Here is a 23,105-nt window from a genome sequence, read left to right as displayed (position 1 = left end):
ATAAAACTCGTACACTCTTTAACGGTAACTTCAAGTTACTCTTTATTTGCCGAGCCATTTACGCGCGCGACTTGCATTGATCCGCGTGACATTCCGTACGCGCAGCGACGGCAAAACTCTATTTTAAATTATACAAGGAAATATGCGACTGGAGGTGGTGGGACGAAATAACTTCCTTTCCGACTGTTGGTGGTGCCAACAAAGCAACGCATCTCTGATGACGGTGGTGGTGGGGGAGTGAGCGTGCGCCCGCGTTCGGAAGCCACCAGATTCGTTGAGCGTCGTGTTGGCGGCCGTTGCTTAGAAGTTCTTGAGCCATTCAAGGCTGTTGCCCTTTTTCTCGCATGGGTGTTGCGGCACGTCGGGCATGTTGCCGTCATCCCGCACAGGCACTGCCGAGGGGGGGGGGGGGGGTGGGGGCGCGATGCATTTGGAAATAGTTGAACGTTCACGCCAAGATCAGCTGAGTAGGAACGAGCACAAGGACGACACTTCGATTCAAATCGATATCGTACCACGCATAACGTGCACGTTGAATCGTGCGACTAGATTATAAATAACATTCGAAAGGATGAAGTGCTATTACATTTAGATGCATGGAGAGAGCAACTCTATGAATGAGTACGAGAGAGCAACTGCTCGTAACTTTTAACGAGGTCGTTTGGAGACAAAATAATTGGTTATTGAATTGAATCCTGAATTTTTTAATTCGGGTTCATAAATCCCAAGCAGACATGGGTCGAATTACATCTAAAGGCATTTGCACGTGTCTGCTTTGAATGGTGCCGTGCGACATTGGTGAAATATTTGTTTTAAATATTTGAGAAATCAGCGATAGTGACGGTAACGTCAATGAATATGGGTGTCCCGTTTGGAAAAAAAATACTAAACTTGTTTGCTCACACCCGTTCATGCTTGTGTAACACACAGACTCACAGCTTACGTTGTGAAGTGAAAGTCAGAAGACTTAATACAGTAATTTCCAAAACGTAACCGAACTTATCGAGTAACTCACCCGGATAGTAGTACGGGCTCGCCAGGCTCAACTTTCTCGAGTACTTGGTGAGGGGGCTCACGAATGGCAGAATCAGCGCTGTGGGGCAGATGGTGGCGGATAGACCAGATGGGACAGGGAGAGCAATAATAAAAATAAGTAATATTTAAAAATACTTTTTTTTAAACACGCTTTAATAAAATGTACCCTACTTGTAACGGCAGAACTCCACGACTTCAGGAAGTGGTCGCAAAGCTTGCCATAACGTAAGGGGCCGTGATGATTTACAGCCAACGTCAGTTGAACGTGGACAATTAGACCCAAGCCGAAACATAACATATAAAAATGAATGTTTAAATACAATTTTTTATAGAATGTAGTATTGTCATCAGTATGACATAAGTATACCAAGTTTGCAGTCGATATCACATTGGGAAGTGGGTTAAAATTGAGTTACAAGATTTGAGGATGCGACAACAGTGAGTTAAATAAAAGCGTGTAAAATGAAAAATACCCTTAAACCATCCTCCCCTCTTGCCACCTTCCCGAAACCACCAACCCACACAGGTAGCCACTGGTGACAGCAGTTGCCAGAGACAGAAGACTGAGGGTTTTATGAGTCGAATCCCACTTTAGCATACTAACCATCTATCTAGGTTATACTTAATGTGTCACATAGGGTAACAACAGCACACTCTTGTAAGCATTGTATGTTGAACTTCTTTCGCACCGAATGTAGCCAACCACGTGTGAATCGTAAGTGCAGGATTTAAAAGTACATAGCTCCAGTGACTTCCGATTATTGCAAGTGTTCCGCAGAAGCGCATCTGAAAGTACTCTTAGGTTTTTTCAGTAAAGTCACGTAGGAAAAAAATTAATAATAAAAATAAAGAATATAAAAAAGAAATAAAATAATAAATCAAGTTTCGGAGGCAACACAAGCTTCCGAAAGTCTGATTTATTATTTTGTTTCTATTCTTTTTTTTTCTACGTGACTTTACCGAAAAAACCTAAGAGTATGAATCCTTGCAGTCACGAAAACTTCACATCTAGCATCTGAAAGTGTGCGATGCCGTGACTGTCTTTGTTCGATGGTTAGCCAAAAGCCGCTGCGAGGATGACCGGAGTTTGCGTGATGATTTATGTTCCTTGACGAGCTCAGCGAGGTATTGTGGTCCATTTATGACAAGCACTTTGTGTGTAATGAGTGCGACCTTTGAATGTGTTCGTTCAGCAACTGGAAGCCAATGCAGTTCAGCGAGCACCGGGCGGACATGGTCGGATCTTGCAGTGCCCGTCACGTATGGTACAGTCACAGGGTCTTGGGGTCATTAAATTGCAACTGCATAGCACACGGTAATTATCCACAAAGGCTGAGTTGGCCAAGTGGCTCACGTCACCAAGCTTGCACCACTGAGATCCTGAGGCTCAACTCCCACGTTTCAACCACCTGATTTAACCAGATTCTCAAGTGTAGGCCACTTGATGGTGTCGGCCATATCACCGCGATGGCTGTGTTAAGTAAACAATTACATTGAGTTTTTTGACAATGTGGTCTTTTTCCAGTTCGCCAGCTTGAAAGAGATTGCTTTTGTTGACACGTCATCAACACTTTGCAGGGGGCAAATAAAAGGTGACTCCCGCCCCCCCCCAGTGTGGGAAATGGCTTCTGGAGTCACTTCAGAATTGGTTCCTTGACGTCATCCTCCGGGACCGTTCTGGTCGCGTGGTGTTAAGTTGCTCAATGTGCTGACAATGCGAGTGGCGTTATAATTAGGAGGGACAAAAAAAATGCTACATTTAGAACAAAAAAACGTCAAGGCTGTCACCGATATCAAACCATCCGTGCAAATCCGACAAAGTCGTGAAAGCGTGGCCCACAATGCCATCCCGCCACGAGGCTTCAACACAAAACCGCCGTCGCCACAATTACCGATCGTGCCGATTCCCAAGGACGCCATGATCACTGGCTCCTTGTTCCACAGGTGCTTGAGGTAGGCTGCGCTCCATGCAGAGGAATGACAGCAAAACAAAGACCCTCGTGTTAAGATTTTTACAAGGCTCTGCCGGGATTTGACTTGCGGTAAGGGCAGGGGGCAGGATGAGAGCTAAGTTTGGGTTGGACAAGGGTCTGGTTACCGTAGCTATGGCGAGGACTAGGGTGAGCTTGCCTAGTTAGGGTTAGCAGTAGAGCTGCTGTCTGCTTCATTCGTGTCCACCCACCAACCCTGTGTGGATTCATCACTTTTGATTCACCAGTCACTTGCCGTGTTGACAGCCCTGTGTGATACTGTTAACAATCAGAGCAGAATCAAGTGGCATCTGAGCTGGGAAAAACTCGTGGCATCGACCAATAAATAATTCACTGCTATAACAGTGAATTTCCAATGATGTGCCCTCTTCAAGGGTTGGCACAATCGTATTGCCGACTCCCCCCTTTAAAAAATAACTTTACAAACTACACAATTTTTTTTACTTAACCAGGTAAGGCCCACTGAGCTATAGAGCTTTTCATTTTCAGAAGCGACCTTGGCCCACACATGATATCTCAACCAAGTGGCTTATTGCGGGAATTTATCTCAACAAAATACAAGAAACGCGTGCGGTTGATTCGATATGTGGAGAGAGAGAGAGAGACACGCAAACTCCATATATACAGCAGCAGCAGCAAGCGGTCAGGGTCGGGATCGAACCCACGCCGCCCTCCTGTATACCAGGCGAGGTAGTTAACACATCGAGACGATCGGTTAAGTCCGTGCACACGCTCTGCCTTTGCTCCGTCTATGCCAGGGGTCGGCAACCAAAATAACAAGAAGAGCCATTTCTTTCCAATTCGGTACAAAATTCAGTATTTCAAGAGCCGCAATGCATCTGAGTACATACTGTACATACGTACTCATCGTCAAGAAGCAGCCCGTAAAGAGCCGCATGCGGCTCCAGAGCCGTAGGTTGCCGACCCCTGGTCTATGCCTACAAATGCACTTCTCGTTGTAAACGTATTTCCATTTCGCATTGGCGTCATCGTTATAATGACGAATTGGGGACAAAAACCCGACGGTCAGGATTTAGAAAGAGCGATGCCACCAGTGTGGATAGCGCAAACGCGCTCGCCGCGAACCAGGCAACCCCAAGGTTCGATCCCGGCTAACATCAGCGGCGGCGAACGCTACTGGGAACCGGTGCTGCGGCCAGCAACAACCAGCACTGTCACAGTCGTCATCGCGCCAGGGGTGAGCGCGTCACTTGAATTGTTGCAAGGTTACGCAGTCGTAGCCGCCTCCACCCCCGACTATGCCCGCAGCAACGCAGCCACAGCCGCTCAATAAACACGACTCGTCAACAAACATCTGAGGCGTAAACAATAAACAACACGAAGCGTTACGATCATTCGCAACAACGGCCACAGCAAACCACAGCAGCGCACCACCCACACGCGCGTTTCTTCGGTTTCAAACCCGGGCCGCAAAGCCTCTTTAAAACGCGGGGCAATTTCGATTTGCTTTTAAAGTTTTTATCTTCGCCGCTTGACGAATTCACGACGCCGGCCCGCTTGAGAGTGACACCGTGGGCTGTAATCGCGACGATCCCGCGACCGTCACCACACACACGGCGGAGTGAGGGAACTCACCGCCGAACGCCATCGCCACCACCGGGTACCGCGTGACCTTGGGGGGTGTGGGCGGGGCAGAGCGGGGGGGGCGGGGCTATAGAGGGGGCGGGGCGATAGAGGGGGCGGGGCTATAGAGGGGGCGTGGTTATGCAGATAGGGAGGGGTGGGACGGTAGAGGGGGCGTGGTTATGCAGATAGGGAGGGGTGGGACGATAGAGGGGGCGTGGTTATGCAGATAGGGAGGGGTGGGACGGTAGAGGGGGCGTGGTTATGCAGATAGGGAGGGGCGGGGCGATAGAGGGGGCGTGGTTATGCAGATAGGGAGGGGCGGGGTGATAGAGGGGGCGTGGTTATGCAGATAGGGAGGGGCGGGGCGATAGAGGGGGCGTGGTTATGCAGATAGGGAGGGGTGGGGCGATAGAGGGGGCGTGGTTATGCAGATAGGGAGGGGCGGGGCGATAGAGGGGGCGTGGTTATGCAGATAGGGAGGGGCGGGGCGATAGAGGGGGCGTGGTTATGCAGATAGGGAGGGGTGGGACGGTAGAGGGGGGCGTGGTTATGCAGATAGGGAGGGGTGGGGCGATAGAGGGGGCGTGGTTATGCAAATAGGGAGGGGTGGGGCGATAGAGGGGGCGTGGTTATGCAGATAGGGAGGGGCGGGGCGATAGAGGGGGCGTGGTTATGCAGATAGGGAGGGGCGGGGCGATAGAGGGAGCGTGGTTATGCAGATAGGGAGGGGTGGGACGGTAGAGGGGGGCGTGGTTATGCAGATAGGGAGGGGTGGGGCGATAGAGGGGGCGTGGTTATGCAAATAGGGAGGGGTGGGGCTATAGAGGGGGCGTGGTTATACTGGTAGGGAGGGGTGGGACGATAGAGGGGGCGGTGTTATGTATAAGAGGGCGGGGTCAATGGGAGAGAAAGAAGGCGTGGTCGAGGTGGGTATTGGTCTTGTCGATATAGTGAGTTGGCAGAGCATGTGGGGGGGGGGGGGGGACTACATGGCACCTGTTGGGTGTTTGTCCCGACACCTCCTGTCAGCAGGAGTGCACCTAGCCTGGCACAGACGCTGTGGTGACGGCACCGTCACTTAGTGGCGAACGGCGGATGTTGGTATTGGTCATATCGATAGGTGCGGGGCTAAATGTGGGCAAGGTGAGAAGGGGGGCAGCGGGGAGCGGCCGTTAGGTTGATGGCCAATCGAGAGCAAATTATGAAAAATAAGAAGAGGACTTACCCCCTAGTCTGACAATAAAACAGGACGCGTTAAGATGTTCAGACCACAAATATAAAGCGTTTTTCAACGCATAATATCTGCATTATCCACACATATTTGTGGAAAACATGTAAACAAACATGCTCTGATAACACTGGTCAACACACTTTTTCTGGCATAAGGTATTCCAACGGTGTGAATGTAATTTTGGGGTGCTGATTCCAAATCTGGCATCAGTTTTTGTCTATCACATCAGGTTTTTGAGATATCAAAGATTGCATTTTCAATAAAAACTGCAGAAGAAAAACATTAAATAAATGTGGATATCTACATAAAATTATATTATAAACACACTATCCTAAAAATACAGCACCGTATTTTAACACTAAAGCAGTCACTGACTCGCATCAACTTGCAATCATAAGTGACAAAGTTTATTTCGGGTAAAATCAATGAAAATGGGGTATGCCGATAGCATAAAAATGAGATGTGATAGAGCAAATTTGAGATCAGATTTGGAATCAGCACCCTGAAATTAGTTTAAAACAGCTGCAAATGTCCAGGCCAGAATTTTGTTGTTGTTGACCAGTGTAATGCACGCATTGTCTTTGAAACTGATTGACCTGCACCAGAGACGGCCTTCTTTATGGCCTTGCCTCACCGGTGTTAGACCAGAGAACGCCAACAGGCGAACAGCACAATGACAATGCAAGTAGCAGAAGACGTATAGCTCGAGTCGAGCAGTTATATCTATGGGACCAAGAGGAACTCCACAAAAACCTTGGATTGCGAACATAATTCGTTCCGGAAACGTGTTTGTAATCCAATGCACTCGTATATCAAAGCACTCGTATATCAGTTGTGATCACGTGACGCTCGGCAGACGAAGCATATACACGTACTACTCGTATTGCAAGACCTCGCTCGTTTATCAAATTCATTTTAAAATGTTTTGCTCGTCTTGCAAAACACTCGCAGACCAAGTTACTCGTAATCCAAGGTTTTACTGTATGATAGATTAATTCTGCCAAACCCAAATGTGGATCATTGTTAGTCGGTTCTAAGTGATTTGACAGCTTAAATTCTGTGTCTGAGAGTTGGTGGATTGAATATTAATATGTTGGGGCAGTGACGAGTTCTACGGTCCCATAGTTTGGTTGTTTGTAGCTGCAGTCACGCACATACATGTTCTGTTTTCCCACGTTGTGCGTTCGGTTATTTAATCCGCAGATTAGGTTGAAGGCGCTCCATGCCGGCGCTATCAGATGGCTCGTCACGTATCAGACCACGTGTATATATGTGTAGTGACTGACTCAGAGAGACTAAGAGTAGGATGCACTCTGTTTATTAACACGGCCTGACAGTAACACTTAGTAACTACAGTTCCCAGTCAGGACAGCTGGTAGACTGCCTGACTGACGACGCCGAGACGGTGAAGACGGAGACGATGGTGAAGACTTCAGCAGCATGACGGAGATCCCACTCCACACGACAGCCCCGAGGTCCCCTCCCGGGGCCCCTCTTATACTGGGGGGCGTGTCCTGACTCCGCCCCGAATGCCACGCCCCCTTCTGGAACCTACTAGCGGGTTCTCGATGTGCCCCTTCCGTAACCTTTCCCCTCGATCCCTCTTTGGTCTGTCACGTGACCTGCTGTCAGTCAGGGCTGTTGTAAAGCTGCAGACCCCCTTCCCTGCCATCAGCCAGCGCTATGGTGCTACGTGACCGATTCTATGTCACTCCATGTGTACTGTTGACCAAATGGCATGAAGTTGATGTGATGTATAACGATTTGAACCACGGTTTGAAGGTGAGGTTACACGTTTATTTGTTTAACCACTGTTTAACTCAATAAACCAGGATAGTCTCATTTGAGTCACGTGGGTAACCAAAATTACAACAGCACAGCAATGAAGGAAATCGAAATCTGTACAAAAACAACCGTGTCCCATGATACATTTAAAATACTGGATTACACAAACACAAATTAATGTTAAGTAATACATTACCCATAGCAAAAAATTGGCTAGGGCAGATTATGTTAAAACTGACAGTCGTTCAATTAGAAGTTACATGAACATTAAACAAATATAGGAAACGCCTTTAAAATATGCACTTGTGTAGTAATGTATTTGAATCCATAATAGTTTTTTTGGGTTAGATCACGTAAAACAAGGGGTGTCGTTAACCCTGCCACCACCCGACACAGCCAATTTTTAAGGTTTGTCACTGAAACAAAACATGCCAATTCGTTACTAGTTCACCAAACTGGTGTGTTGGAGAGTAAACTTACAACATTTATATTTCGAGTACGACGTTTCGCCTGTAATTACAACCAGCCTCATCAGGCGACAGCCAGAGTTGTGGCTGTGTCGGGTGGTGGCGGGTTTAACAACACATTTACGCGATCTAACATAAAAAAACCTTTATTATGGATGTTTGTCGTAAAAGCCCACGTGTTAAGAAATTTTAAATGTTGATTCATCAGATTTTCATACCGTTAACATGATCAGCTTACTTTAGCAGCCACATACCCAATGCAATCACCATCGATTGCATGATAAAAACAAGGCTAAGTAATGCACATTATAGTCTGCTAGCCACATGTGTCACATGACCTCCGTATTAAGCATTGCACAACTTATATTCAAACGTGAATAAACTCACTCCTTGCATTACAAATATGCTACGGGTAAATATGGTTTTTAGAAACAATATCTTAATTCAATCTTAATTTGAAGCTTTCGTGACTGCAGGAATCCATACTCTTTGGTTCTTTCGGTAAAGTCACGTAGGTAGAAATAAAATCAAATAATTCTAGATTTGAAGCTTTCGTGACTGCAAGGAGTCATACTCTTAATTATTTCGGTAAAGTCACGTAGGTAAAAAATGAAATTAAAATTAATAAAAATAAAACAATAAAAATCACGACGTTTCGGAGGCAACACACGGTCCCACCTGATGACGGAGACTTGTGTTGCCTCCGGAACGTCGTGATTTTTATTGTTTTATTTTTATTAATTTTTATTTCATTTTTTACCTACTTGACTTTACCGAAAGAACTAAGAGTAAAAATCAAATAAATCACGACGTTTCGAACGCAACACAAGCGTTCGTCTTCAGGTGAAAATCGCGATAGCTGCGATGTCTGCTGCGAGCAGACATCATAGCGAGAGTTTAGCAACTGTAACGTCTAAGTTTCTGTGCCATTAGTTGGAGTCAAACAATTCAAGGAATTCAGAACAAAAACGTATTCGTCACCACTTTGACTTTTAAACAAGTATTTTGTTTTTTAAATCTAAAATGGACAAGATACCCCTATCCTATATCAACCACGGTTGTCAATTGCATACAATACACATTTGTATATACTTCCCATATTAATAAAACAACTGAATATATGGCAATCACCTGCAAATAAAATGCTTCACACAAAACTCAACATTGTATTCCCATAACCATGACTAACTTCGTTACGCTTTATACTGCCAATAATAACAGGCACATTGCTCCTCTAAATCGGCACATTTCAGTTTGAGATATGTTGACTAGCTGAAACATTTTAAAGGTACTCTTTGCCCATGTTGTTTTGTTGACAATAATCATCTATTACATAAATCCTGAGGTTATATGACTTCCTCATTGTTGCCAATATGTAAGCCTTATCCCCTGATTGTCAACGTAACGTTTTAAATTGCTAATGGTGCAATTACTGCAGCACGCGCTGTCATAAATCACATCATTTGCATCAAGACAGTAAACCAGTATATTCACGTTTCGTGTTGAGGAAGTTGTTTCGCGTCCTTCATTGGGCCATTTCACACTACGGCATAAACGTGCGAACCGCCTCTCTCACGGCCGCGCGGCAGATGGGGCAATTGGCCAGGGAGGAGGCGCATTCTTGGCATGCCACCAAGTGGCCGCACGGCACGAAGACGACGGACACTTCATTGTCCATGCACACCTTGCACGTGTGCCGATCCTGCAAGCGCCTGAGCTCCTCTTCGGTCCTCTTGTTGGTCAGGGCGTCAGCTGTCCGTTCTTCCACGGGTGGTTTGGGGGCAGGGTGAAAAGGGTCGCTTCCAGCTGCGGATGAATTTGTTGTCATTCCATAAGCAGCAGTCGCGGGCTTCTTCTGCTCTTCAACGGGTGGATTGGGGGCAGGGTACCAAGGGTAGTTTTGATAGATTCCAGCCACGGGTGCCATGACCAAGGAGATCGAGCGAGGGCGAGAATACAGAGGCGGCTGCTCTCCAAACACCGCGAGCATGACATGAACGAGTCCCAGCAAATCCGACGCGTGAGCTTTCCACTCGTGCAGGTAGGGCAGGTAGACGCGGCCATCTTTACCCACGTGCTTGCCCTCCTTGATCAGCATGCTGCTCGTGGGCTTCACAAAGCAATAGGGAGGCTGGTACGGATGCGTGTGAAACAGCCAGACTTGCACTGGGATGTTGTAGATAGTCCCCTTGTAATGCACGGGTATGGTCCCACTGAGGTTCACGAGTTCCTTTGAGCTGCCATCATCAAACACGCACGTGTCAACACCTGCTCTCAAATCCCTATAAGCGGCAATCAGGTCCACGGCGTCTTTGGCCGTCACGTCCTTGTAGGTGTACCCGCACCTGGTCAGCAGCATCTTGACGCTTTTCTCGGTGGGAAGCGCCATGGCTCCGAGCGGCTGGGCCGGTGGCTTGCGGCTGACACGGGAGGCGATGGGACGCGCGTTTGGGATCTCGCTCTGCGGTGTCCGCGGCACGGAGGAGACGAACCGCGTCGCTTTCTTGAGATCTTCAAAGTCACGGCAGACGGGCCAACTGGGAAGACGCCTTTCACGCCCTCGCACCCGTCGACGATGAGAGAGAGAGGAGAGGGGGTGGTGCTTTTGACGCAACTGGACGACTGATATTTCCTTAAAAGAGAGAGCAAAAAATGTTAACTATGTCCTGTCGTTTTGGGACAGTGACTTTGAGGGGCCTTACGGGAAATGTCACCGATTATATATTTCATTTGACGGCCACATTGTTGTTGGCGCAGCCAGTGGTCGGCATCCTGTCAAACTTTGGCGGCCCCCTTGCGGGCAGCCGTTTATAAAAAAAAAAAAACAATTGTATTTGGTTCTTTAAACCCTCTAAACTAGCAGGGGTGGGTAACCTTTTATCTGCCAAGGGCCATTTGGATATTTATAACATCATTCGCGGGCCATACAAAATGATCAACTTAAAAGTTAGCCCGTTATATTTGGTCAAACAATTAATTAACTCACCCCTAATGCGATGGCTGGAACGGCTTCTCTTTGGCGAGGCGTGTGATGATGTTAGTTGGTATTGATGATGTTGCTGCTACTCGCAACTGCTTTTCCAGGTTTGCTCCCAGATTTATTGAATTTCGAGTCCCGCCTGCTGTTGCCTTGGCAGGGCCAGACCCATATGATTTCGCGGACGTTCCCCACCCCAAACTCACGGCTCCAGAGCCACGTGTTGGCTCTTCGGCTGCCCCATTGCGGCTCCTTGCGAGCAGCCGTTTCATTTAAACGAATCTGAAATGTAATTTGACGTAAAGACGATGTATTATTTATGGCAGGGAATGGGTCACTGTGAAATGTCTTGACGACAACAACATGTTACAGTCAAACTACATTTACGTTATGAGACCTCCTTTACCAGTGGCAAAATATAGTAGTAGGTTTTTAACCTTTAAACTGATACAAAAACTGACACCTTTATACGAGGCATCATGTTTGCAATAACCACAACACAAGCAGTCAAAATGCAAACAAAATGAAACAACTCTGATAATGATATGCACCGTCCTTGAAGTGCATTGGTCCACACCCGAGAAAGCTTCAACTTCAAGGACAGTGCATATCATTATCAGAGTTATTTCTTTTTGTTTGCATTTTGACTGCTTGTGTTGTGGTTATTGCAAACATGATGCCTTGTATAAAGGTGTCAGTTTTTGTACGAGTTTAAAGGGTAAAAACCTACTGCTCAAACTGCATTGTTTAAAACATAACTCAGCGAGAAATCTCTCTCCACCCGCCACCCCCCCCCCCCCTGCTAAGTAGACGCAGTTTATTTCATCACCTATTGTGTGCGATTCAAGTCGGAATGTGTTCGTCACCTTGTCGTACACCTGCTGCTGCGCACGTATACAAATAGCTCTGCGTGCGATGCGACTCTAAAGCTATGCCGGTTATCTCTCTCTCTCTCTCTCTGCTTGTGTGTCTGTCTGTGTGTCTCCGTGTCTGTGTTTTGTCTCTCTCTCAAATGTATAAATCTTTGGAAGAACGTAATCAACCAGGTGGGGTGTTGACTGTTGTGTTGGCCGACTCTCTGTGATGTATTGCATTATATTTCTAAATGACTGGGTTTGTTTTCTCTTTCGTTTGTACCTGATGACGATTGCTTGTGTTGCAATCGAAACGTCATATGCTATTATTTAATTTATTTTCTTTCTACGTGACTTTACCGAAAGAACCAAAGAGTCATTCCTGCAGTCACGAAAGCTCCAAAGAAAGTTTTTTACGGCTCTATCTTATTCTTCTTTGAAAGGTTGCCGATCCCCCCCGGCTCTGAAGTTGTCGCACAGGCGGTCTCCGGATCGAGAGGGGTCATTCGAGGTGGTTCTGGCACCCGGTAAGGATGCCCCCCCCCCCAGGTAGACTCCACCTGGACCCCTACCGGGCAGCAGCAGCAGCAGCAACGTCCCACTGGGCTAAGACCGCGGGGCCGGCCCAGGACCACGCTGATGCTGCTGCTGATGCTGCTGCTGATGCTGCTGCTGATGCTGCTGCTGATGCTGCTGCTGATGCTGCTGCTGATGCTGCTGCTGATGCTGCTGCTGATGCTGCTGCTGATGCTGCTGCTGATGCTGCTGCTGATGCTGCTGCTGATGCTGCTGCTGATGCTGCTGCTGATGCTGCTGCTGATGCTGCTGGCGGGCCGTGCCGCTCGGCTGGCCTGGGAACACCTGGGGATTACCTAGGAAGAGCTCGAGTCTGTGCATAGTAGTGTAGTGTATAGTAGTTCATAGTGTCGTAGTGTATAGTGTAGTATAGTAGTGTATAGTGAAGTAGTGTATAGTAGTGTATAGTAGTATATAGTAGTGTATAGTAGTTTATAGTGTAGTAGTGTACAGTAGTGTATAATGTACAGTAGTTTTATATTGTAGTAGTGTATAGTAGTTTATATTGTAGTAGTGTACAGTAGTGTATAGTAGTTTATAGTGTAGTAGTGTATAGTAGTTCATAGTGTAGTAGTGTACAGTAGTGTATAGTAGTTCATAGTGTAGTAGTGTACAGTAGTGTATAGTAGTTCATAGTGTAGTTGTGTACAGTAGTGTATAGTAGTTTATAGTGTAGTAGTGTACAGTAGTGTATAGTAGTTTATAGTGTAGTAGTGTACAGTAGTGTATAGTAGTTTATATTGTAGTAGTGTACAGTAGTGTATAGTAGTTCATAGTGTAGTAGTGTATAGTAGTTCATAGTGTAGTAGTGTACAGTAGTGTATAGTAGTTTATAGTGTAGTAGTGTATAGTAGTTCATAGTGTAGTAGTGTACAGTAGTGTATAGTAGTTTATAGTGTAGTAGTGTATAGTAGTTCATAGTGTAGTAGTGTACAGTAGTGTATAGTAGTTCATAGTGTAGTTGTGTACAGTAGTGTATAGTAGTTTATAGTGTAGTAGTGTATAGTAGTTCATAGTGTAGTAGTGTACAGTAGTGTATAGTAGTTTATAGTGTAGTAGTGTACTAGTAGTGTATAGTAGTTAGTAGTGTACAGTAGTGTATAGTAGTTCATAGTGTAGTAGTGTACAGTAGTGTATAGTAGTTTATAGTGTAGTAGTGTAAGTAGTGTATAGTAGTTCATAGTGTAGTAGTGTACAGTAGTGTATAGTAGTTTATAGTGTAGTAGTGTACAGTAGTGTATAGTAGTTCATAGTGTAGTAGTGTACAGTAGTGTATAGTAGTTCATAGTGTAGTAGTGTATAGTAGTTTATAGTATAGTAGTTCATAGTGTAGTAGTGTACAGTAGTGTACAGTCATGTATAGTAGTTCATAGTGTAGTTGTGGGGGCCGACGTCCACTTCCTCCACTCCCCCCTCCTCGGCCGCCTCTCGCCGGGCCCGCCGATTGGGTGATCAGCCCCCCCCCCCCCACGCCAGCTCCCTCTCTGAGGGGCATGGCTTAGTGGCTGGCTCACCACCGCCCGGAGTTATCCCACACACTCCCCACGTACACCACCCCTCATGCGGAGGTGGCTGCGTGCACGCGCGCGCCCCTGCAGGCGCTCTTTGCTAAAAATAGCCGTATGAATATGCCAGCGCCCCTCCTGGTGGTTAAGCCCTAATCCGCGTGCCCGCAATGCTAATGCTGTCAACTGAACATGCACACCTACCCCCCCCGTGGATAAGCCTTAATCCGCGGTGTACCACTACTAATGCTACACGAAAAAGGGGATGACCTGCGGCACGACCCTGGGTAAGGCTATTTTACATGCTTTTATTTAACTCACTCTGTCTGTTGTCGTATCCTCAAATCTTGTAACTCAATTATAACCCACTTCCCAATGTCGTATCGACTGCAAACTTGGTATACATATGTCATACCGATGACAATACTATATTCTATCATTAAACATTAAAAAAATATTTTTAAGTAATCTTTTGTATATCTTATGTTTCGGCTTGGGTCTAATTGTCCACCCTCAACTCATGTAAATCACCAAAGTCCCTTACGTTATGGCAAGCTTCGGGGCCACTTCCTGGAGTTGTGGAGTTCTGCCAGTACTCGTACAGTACATTTCATTAAAGCGTGTTTAAAAAAGAGTATTTTTAAATATAACTTATTTACTCTGTAAACGCGCTGTGTAAATGCGCGTGAACGCCAGCGAGTGGGTGGATCGCCCTCACCCTCCGTCCCAATTACTCACGCGGCGCTGCAGACATGCGAAACTGCCCGTAGGTCGGTAAAGATAGTAATCTATGCGCAAACGACAGGGAGTGGATTTAGCGCACCCCGACCCCCACCTTTATCACTCACGCGGCACAGCAAGTGCGAGTTTTGTACACACTCGAACGAAAACCCGCATAAACAATGACGGTCAAAAAGATGGTAATCTACGCGCACCTCACACCCTGCCCCCGCACGCAGTACCGCCACTCAAAAATCACAGACACCACGCCGAAGTTCACCCACACACACAGAAATCACACTACACCGATCCTTTGAACTGAAGTTTATGAATGGCTCGTCTAAAGAAAAACCCTGTGCGGCCCGGAGTAAATATTCTACGAGCAACGCCTAACCTATCTCTATTCAATCTCTGGGTGTACCCCCACTCTACTTCTCACCTCGCAGACACACTCACGGTGTGTCTGCGAGGTGGAGTCGGAGGGATGATGATCCGAGAGGTCTCTGCCTGGGGTCGAGTCATAGCGGCACTCGCGTCTCTCGGATGTTGCGAGCGGCTGGGAGTCGGACTGGACGGCTGAACGGCTGGAGGAGAACTCCTTAACGTTTTTCCGCTCCCTCCTTTTATGCCCTCGGAATCCGACGATCCAGGGTCACGTGGTGTTACCCTGCGTGGGCAATCGGGCGCCTACCTTTTGATTTTAAACCGATGCCCCGCCCCTACCTGGAGCGTTACTTTCCGTTATGCCTCGATCCATTGTCTACGCACCCATCCTCCCCACCCTGGACTCAACCGGTTTGATTGGGGTGGCCGTCCCGCGGAATACACATTTGCAGTGTGTCTAGGAATTTCCCTCCCACCTCCTCATCTGCGCTGCCCGCGTAACATTTCCCCCCCTGGCCCCTCCCCCGTGCTGTGAGTGTCTCATTGCGGTTAGCCCGGTGAGCTTCTGTGCGCCCATATAATGCTTAGCCAATTTAAGGGGGGCCGCAATGTAATTTGGCCTGGGGGTACGGCCAATCTCCTGGCACTGGGAAACTGTGGGATATCCCCGCTAGGGGCCCTTCGGATGAAAACCCATGGTGCCAGGAAACCCCCCCTCCGGGGCCCTACGTGTGTGCATGTGTGCATGTGGTGTGTTTAGTGAGGGGGGCAGGAGGGAGTCACAGCGCTTGCGGTGTTGCTCCGCGGTCGTGGCACCACATAGTAGTGTACAATAGTGTATAGTAGTGTATCAGTGTATAATAGTTCATAGTGTAGTAGTGTACAGTAGTTCATAGTGTAATAGTGTATAGTAGTTTATAGTGTAGTAGTGTATAGTAGTTCACAAGTGTAGTAGTGTACAGTGGTTTATAGTGAAGTTGTGTATAATAGTGTAGTGTATAGTAGTTCATAGTGTATTAGTTTATAGCGTAGTAGTGTGCAGTAGTTTATAGTGTAGTATGGTTTCGTAATTTATAGTGTAGTAGTGTACATTATAGTGTAGTTGTGTATAATAGTGTAGTGTATAGTAGTTCATAGTGTAGTAGTGTATAGTGTAGTAGTGTTTCGTAATTTATAGTGTAGTAGTGTATAGTGTAGTGTAGTCGTGTATAATAGTGTTGTGTATAGTGGAAAGTAATGTAGAGCTCGAGTCTGTCGCCAGGGAAAGGGAGGTCTGGACCACCACTACTCAACATGCTGTTGTTGTGTATAGTGTAGTGTACAGTGTATATTGTAGCGTAGTGTATAGTAATGTAGTGCTGTCGCCAGGGAAAGGGTGGTGTGGACCGCCACTACTCAACACGCTATTGCCGAGACCCTCACCGGGACAAGCAGACTGAGAAACAAAGAATCGAGCGATGTATTCCTGGAAACCCCGTTGTAAATGGGATCGTCGTAAATGGAACTCTACTTTCCTATAGATGCAATGTTACCATGTTGGTGACAACCGTATGGGTTTACCATACCCGTCAACCCTCACGGTTTACCCCGTATTCTTGTACAAGGGAAATTTAGTTTTCAGGTACACACGGCATACAGACGTTTAAATTCGGGCAACAAAAATGTTGTCTTATTTGTTTGCGTTTCTCCCTTGTGATGGGACTTCGCAGGATGAGCGTTGAGATTTATGAGGGGCACGGGGTGACCAATAAGGTCTGAATTGTTCTGTAATAAGGTAGCGCAATAATAAGGGGTTGACGGCTATGTTTTACTCAGAGGGAAAAACACAATTAAGTACACAGTTTATTCCATCACCAAGTGTGTTTAATTAAGGCAGACGTGTTTGTCATTTTGCTGCAAAACCGCTGCTTCTGTGTACAAGTAGCCCTGCGCGCGTGATGCGGCTCTCGAACTATTTTGGTCAAAGACAAAAAAAAACACCAGGGACGTGCAGTCAGGGGAGGCAGGGGAGGCAGAGCCTCACCTGTCATCCTCCAATGAAAATAGCTGTTACGAAAAGTAAAAAAAAAATATTAAGATTTTTCCACTGATGTGTGTTATAAATGTAATTTCTGTACGATTCCAATCATTTTAATAGTAAAAATCGGCAAATTTGCGGAGGTCTGCTGCAAATACAGGAAGAGACGAGAGGTGAGGCAGCGACGAGCTCAGCCTCCCCTCTGATTGCGCAACCCCTCAGTAACTGGATGGAGCGCGGGCAATAAGCGCGTGCCTGTTACTATCTCTCTGTGTGTCACCAATGTAATGTTTGTAGACCCCTCCATTTCATGTCCTCGCCTTCCATACTCCAGGTAACTTATTTCACGTATGTGTATAAAGATATTTAGGCTCGCTGGTCTCGTCATGAAACTGCAATTAAAAAGCACTAGGGGAGGCAGCTATCACATCTGCCTCACTGAGGGGGACGTGTCTAACACGCCCCCCTCAGTGAGGCCACGCCCCCTCCGTGAGACCACGCCCCCTCAGCGAGGCCACGCCCCCCTCAGTGTGTGAATCTGGCTCTGACACGAGCCAGTGCCTCCCCAGCCATTGACCTCACCGCACGTCACTGCAAAACACGGCTCTATCTTAAATTTCGATTTAAAGCTTTCGTGACTGCAGGGATTCGTCTTCTTGGTTCTTTCGGTAAAGTCACGTAGAAGGAGAATAATAAAATAATAAATCATAATAAAATAATTTTCACCAATAGAATTATTTTATTATTTATTATGTTTTTTTTATTCTCCTTCTACGTGACTTTACCGAAAGAACCAAGAAGACGGCTCTATCTTCTTCGTTGAAAGGTCACTGACCCCCTTTCCCCCGTCGTCGACGAATGTCACGCACCATCAACGTTCGCTGGACGTCATCACATTGGCACGACTCTCGTCCAACGAATGTTGCCCCCCCCCCCACCACCACGCCCTCATTCTTCTCTCGCGGGACGCTGCTCGACGCATTCGTCAATATCGCTGTGGCTTGAAATCGACGGGAATGCGGGGACGGATGTATTTGATAGGCGACGTTTCGGGCAACCGCCCTTGTTCGTGGCACTTTTTGTTTTTGTGGAAGGGGCCGACCATAAATGACGTCACGCACCTGGAGGGGGGGGGGGCGGTGTCAGACATTTGTGACGATGTGTGACGAGGGGGGGGGGGGTGAGAAATGTGACGTCACATCAGAATGCGCAACTTTAAATATAGACAACACGTTCTACTTAATTAAATAGACTTTTTAATAAATGTTTTCTCCTACAACATCAGAGTGCAGCGCCACATTAAATACACACTACAATGACAATAGTTTAAAGCGATTTGAAGCATGTTTTATTTTCAAAATGGAAATATGCTTTTGGGGGGGGTGGGGCAAAGCTTTGTGACGTCAGATTTGAGGGGGGGTCTGAATTTTTGTGACGCCGTGTGACGAGGGGGGCGGTCAAAAATCGTCCAAAATCGCGTGACGTCATTTATGGACGGCCCCTAATACAATTTTTTTATTTATTCCCCCACCCATGATGGCCGATAGGTGACTTCGATTATTGTGATGACGTCACAGACTATGTGAGGGGCGGATCGGCGGGGGCGGGGGTGGGGGTGGGGGTGGGGGGCGGGGCGGCGGGGCTGGGGGCGGGGCGGCGGGGGTGGGGGCGGGGCGGCGGGGGTGGGGGGGGCGGGGCGGCGGGCTGGGGGTGGGGGGGGGGCGGGGCGGGCGGGGGCGGGGCGGCGGGGCGGCGGGGGTAGGGGCGGGGCGGCGGGGCGGGCGGGGGTGGGGGCGGGGCGGCGGGGGTGGGGGCGGGGCGGCGGGGGTGGGGGCGGGGCGGCTCCTCTTATTTCCCAAGCTGCCCCACGCCATCAGTCATGGCTGCGCCCAGTGAGAAGGAGACCACGCTGGCACCGGGTTCGGGATTGGGGTCAATTCCGGGGTCTGGGTCAGTGTCCGGGTCACTGCCCGGGTCACTGCCGGGGTCAAGCTCAGCGGCCAAGGCCCCAGGAGCTCCCAAGCCGTGCCGGGCGTGCACAGACTTCACGTCATGGATGAAGGCGCAGAGGAAGGAGGTGCGTGGGTGAATTGAGTAACCGTTGTGAATGTGGTCTCTATTTGACCATTATAAGAATGTAATATAACCATTGCTACCGTGGTTTATATTGATCCGTTATTATAAGCATGGCGTTTACACATTGTGACCGTGGTCCTTATATAACTACTATAAGCATGTCCTTTAGATATTTTGCAGTGGTCTTTAACTGGTATAATCATGTACTTCATTAACCAGTGTTACAGCGGTCTTCGTTTAACCATTACGGTATAAACACATACTTTAACCATTTTATAGTGTTCTTAAATTGGCTATTATAAGCTTGTCTCTTGGTTAACCACTGCGCTGGTCGTCATTTAACAATCATAAGGAGGGTTTTATTTCGGTCACGTTGTTTCGAGGTAACCAAAGCGGAGCACGTTACTGCACCCGGCAAAGCACATCCAGTATATCTCTCGCTGCAGAGGTTTCCAGGCACGACCCACCGCCTCTAGTCTATCAGGGAAACAAAACATTGCGTGATAAATAAAGCTCTATTTATCTGTTGTCATCCTCCATATCCATTAAACCATGGCAGTATTATAATCACATCCTTTAACAAAGGTTAAAGCTGCAAAGTAGGCAATTTGACAGTACCGTTCATTGAGATTAATCTGACAATTCCGTACATTTAATCATATATCATTCCAATTCACTGTTTATAAATAAACGGAGCCCTGTTAGGAGTCATTGTCGTATACTATACTTTAAGCAGATTGTGCCCCATTAGGATTTCGTTGGTGATTGTGAACACCATCGACCATGGTCTATTCGCTGCTGTGTTAAGGCCTTCCCACGCCGTCGCTATCCTTCGCTGCCCGACAAGGCGCTGAAAATGTTACACAGGGGTTGGTCACTATTCTTAACTAATTTTCAGAGGGAAGGGGGGAGGGCACATTCGCCGGTAAGACATCGGTGTGAGGGCCGCCACACCGCCTTCACGTTTGTCTAATGTCGGGGGCCGCACTAAAGGCCACCAGAGGCCACCGGTCGCCCGCGGAACTTGCAATGAAGAACACTGGGGTAGGATCTTCTTGGTTCTTTCGGTAAAGTCACGTAGAAGAGAAATAATAAATAATACAGATAAATAAGACAGCGTCTGAATGGCCATTCAGACGCTGTTTTTTCGACAGCCCTGTTCTTCACCTGAGGACGGCTGCTTGCGTTGGGGCCGATACGTCGTGAGAATTGTATTTGATTGTTTTAGTTGTATTATTTTATTATTTCTCTTCTACGTGACTTTACCGAAAGAACCAAGAAGATGAATCCCTGCAGTCACGAAAGCTTTAAATCGAAATTTAACACTGGGGTAGGACATGTGTGCGTGATGATTGGGAAGCCAGTTACCGAGACGGGCATTGGAGTGATCTCCACGAGTCTGGCGACCAAGATGAAGATGTAAGAGCAGATGGTGGAGATACTGTTCCAGCAAATCCTGGAAGGTCGCATGTCAAACTGTGCAGCAGCTGCGGTATTTTTCTGGCAGAAGGTATCAACGACTTTGGCCATGATGACACCTTGATCCTGACTGATCATCGTTGCATGCTTGTTTCGTCACCTTCGCTCTTCTCGCGTTTTCCTCGATACGAGCAGAAGGGGGCGGCAGCGGGCAGCGTGGCGACCGAGGAGGCAGAGCAGCGCAGAGCGGCCGCGACGGCGGTCGAGTGCCCCGCGGACCGGGAGGAGCTGGGCCGCAGCACGTGGACCTTCCTGCACACCATGGCCGCCTACTACCCCGAGCAGCCGAGTGCGCAGCAGCGTCGCGACATGGGGGAGATGGTGCGGCTGTTCTCACGCTTCTACCCTTGCGAGGATTGCGCCACGGACATGCGAGAAAGGTGAATCCCCCGTGGGGTCTTTGTTGTGGTTCCCTGCAAGGCCGTGTGGCTCCGTGTGTCTTCAAGTGCTCTCTTCTCCCTGTGCCACCACGTGTATCAATGCGTCTGTCTGGGCCTTGCTGTGTTTCTGTGTGATTGTATGTCACGTGTCTCCATGCGCCGCAGTGTGTTGTCATTGTGCATCCTTGCACCCGCGTGTGATGGCTGTTGCCTCCTCCATGTGTCCACACGTGCCGTCTGTGTCGCCCTTTACTTCATTGCGATTGTGCCACAATCGGGCCTGTGTCTCTAATACCTTGTTGTGCTTCCTCATGTCTCGGTGTATCTTTGATTCCTGCCTGTGTCGCTGATGTGTAGTGTCTCCACAGCAGTATACCTTTGTTTATATAAACAGCCCGTAATACACTGCTGGCTCTAATTCTAGATTTGAAGTTGTCTTGACTGCAAGGGTCCATACTCTTTGGTTTTTTCGGTAAAGTCACGTAGGTAAAAAATTAAATAAAAGTAAATTAAATCACGACGTTTCGGAGGCAACACAAGCTTCCGTCTTCAGGTGGCACCGTCAGCAAAATTACTGTATCAAGTGGGGAGAACTCTAAGAGACACGAGACTATAGGTTAAGGGGGGGGGGGAGGAGCCAGGATGGGCCGTGGGGGAGGGTTAAGCTAAGCCTCTTTTTGTTATACTGCAGGGGATTGGGGGAAGGCGCTGTGTGTAGGCGATGGTAAGTGGTTAAAAACGGCGTACGACTAAACAAGAGGGAGTATTTAGGCTGACAAACTGGTTGCCTTGAGTATACTGCAGTAAACTATAAGGCTGCTAAAGTTTAACTTGGTTAAAAAATGGGGCTAATCAAGCTGGGAATAGAAAACTGGAAGAAATATGAATGGCTGTACTGCAGAAACACTGCTGGCTGTGACAGCCTTTCCCACGTTGTGTCAGTCATGAGGATTGTTGGACCTTACCATGCTGGACCATGCCGGGTTTGAAGTGCTATGAATCCCACTCTACACGAACCACTCCACCTCCATTTACACGTACCACCACAAATCTGCCTGTGCTCAGCTGTGCTTCCCTTTGGTTGCGTGTTTTTCCATTCCTCCTTGTTGCCCACATCAGGGATGTCCGTACAAACCTTACCTCCTCTCAAAGCATCTTATTTATAGGCATGGCTCATCATGGCCATCGCTACCACCACCAACTACCAATAGCCACCATTTGCCAATGCTGCACTTATTTGGCAGCATAGTAGCCAACCTGTGCTGATCGGAGGTGCAGGGGAAGGACAACGAACTAAACACAAAAAGCAGTTCTTAAGAAATTCGTTTTCAATCTAGATTTGAAAGTGCGTGGCTTCCTAATATTTGAATGAAAAGTGTTCCATTTTCATCATGTGTGTATCTGTGTGTTGCTGCTGCGCAGGCTTGAGATTCGGCCACCGGACACGAGCAGCCGCCGCGGTCTCTCACAGTGGATGTGCGGCTTGCACAACGATGTGAACCGCAGACTCGGAAAGCCCCAGTTCGACTGCAGCCGCGTGGACGAGCGCTGGAAGGATGGGTGGAGCGATGGTTCCTGTGACTGAGCGATGGAACACGTCGATCGCCCACCCTCATTTCCACCAACCCCCCCATGACCCTTGACTCAAACCCACGATTTAATACTTTTATTACTATGACTGTAATCCTTTGTGATGCCAATCCATGATTACTGATTCTTTGACTTCTACAGGTGTGTGGCTCAGCGCACTTTGATATTGAACGTTGAAATATGAAAGTAAATGTTACAATGCAACAGCACTATGCAATTGAGTAAAGTGTGATTTGATGTTATTTATAATTTTCAATATTTATAGAAAAAAATTACTGGTTCCCTTTGCAATTTTCGCAAATTTAGGTTGAAGGATTTGAACTTTTATGCGGGAGGAAATTGGAGTGTCCAATTTTGTTGGAATACACGTGCATATAAGGGGATAACACTGACGCACTACAATAAAGGTAACCCGTCTGAAACCTTAATGTAGTGTGGAAGTTCTTTCAGA

General features: G+C 47.5%; 3 protein-coding genes across 3 annotated transcripts; 1 reads left to right on the top strand and 2 right to left on the bottom strand.

The window, feature by feature from the left end:
• Positions 1-17: 17 nt before the first annotated feature.
• NDUFA3 (NADH:ubiquinone oxidoreductase subunit A3) lies at positions 18-4,707 on the bottom strand. The gene is made up of 4 exons (XM_061560928.1): positions 4,623-4,707; positions 2,928-2,993; positions 1,016-1,093; positions 18-392 (listed from the first exon to the last, which is right to left on the bottom strand). Exons 1-4 carry the CDS (start codon positions 4,633-4,635, stop codon positions 301-303), a joined length of 249 nt encoding a protein of 82 aa, XP_061416912.1. The 5' UTR covers positions 4,636-4,707; the 3' UTR covers positions 18-300.
• A 4,121-nt stretch (positions 4,708-8,828) lies between these two features.
• Positions 8,829-10,688, bottom strand: LOC133348046 (tumor susceptibility gene 101 protein-like). The gene has a single exon (XM_061560878.1). It carries the CDS (start codon positions 10,483-10,485, stop codon positions 9,640-9,642), a length of 846 nt encoding a protein of 281 aa, XP_061416862.1. The 5' UTR covers positions 10,486-10,688; the 3' UTR covers positions 8,829-9,639.
• An 8,293-nt stretch (positions 10,689-18,981) lies between these two features.
• GFER (growth factor, augmenter of liver regeneration) lies at positions 18,982-22,863 on the top strand. The gene is made up of 3 exons (XM_061560909.1): positions 18,982-19,206; positions 20,820-21,064; positions 22,487-22,863. The coding sequence occupies exons 1-3, from the start codon at positions 19,009-19,011 to the stop codon at positions 22,647-22,649; spliced, it is 606 nt and encodes a 201-aa protein (XP_061416893.1). The 5' UTR covers positions 18,982-19,008; the 3' UTR covers positions 22,650-22,863.
• The last annotated feature ends 242 nt before the right edge of the window (positions 22,864-23,105 follow it).

Source organism: Lethenteron reissneri, chromosome 26, assembly GCF_015708825.2.
Source record: "Lethenteron reissneri isolate LAM-NWPU_2019-01 chromosome 26, ASM1570882v1, whole genome shotgun sequence".
Classification (NCBI taxonomy): domain Eukaryota; kingdom Metazoa; phylum Chordata; class Hyperoartia; order Petromyzontiformes; family Petromyzontidae; genus Lethenteron; species Lethenteron reissneri.
This window is presented reverse-complemented; position numbering and strand designations above follow the sequence as displayed.

Coding starts and splice junctions, on each gene's coding strand:
- NDUFA3 (XM_061560928.1), bottom strand. Junction 1,094..2,927: donor CTTGGGAATCGGCACGATCG/GTAATTGTGGCG, acceptor TCTGCCCCACAG/CGCTGATTCTGCCATTCGTG. Junction 393..1,015: donor GAGCCCGTACTACTATCCGG/GTGAGTTACTCG, acceptor CCCCCTCGGCAG/TGCCTGTGCGGGATGACGGC.
- GFER (XM_061560909.1), top strand. CDS start 19,009: ATGGCTGCGCCCAGTGAGAAGGAGACCACGCTGGCACCGGGTTCGGGA. Junction 19,207..20,819: donor TGAAGGCGCAGAGGAAGGAG/GTGCGTGGGTGA, acceptor CGATACGAGCAG/AAGGGGGCGGCAGCGGGCAG. Junction 21,065..22,486: donor GCCACGGACATGCGAGAAAG/GTGAATCCCCCG, acceptor GCTGCTGCGCAG/GCTTGAGATTCGGCCACCGG.
- LOC133348046 (XM_061560878.1), bottom strand. CDS start 10,485: ATGGCGCTTCCCACCGAGAAAAGCGTCAAGATGCTGCTGACCAGGTGC.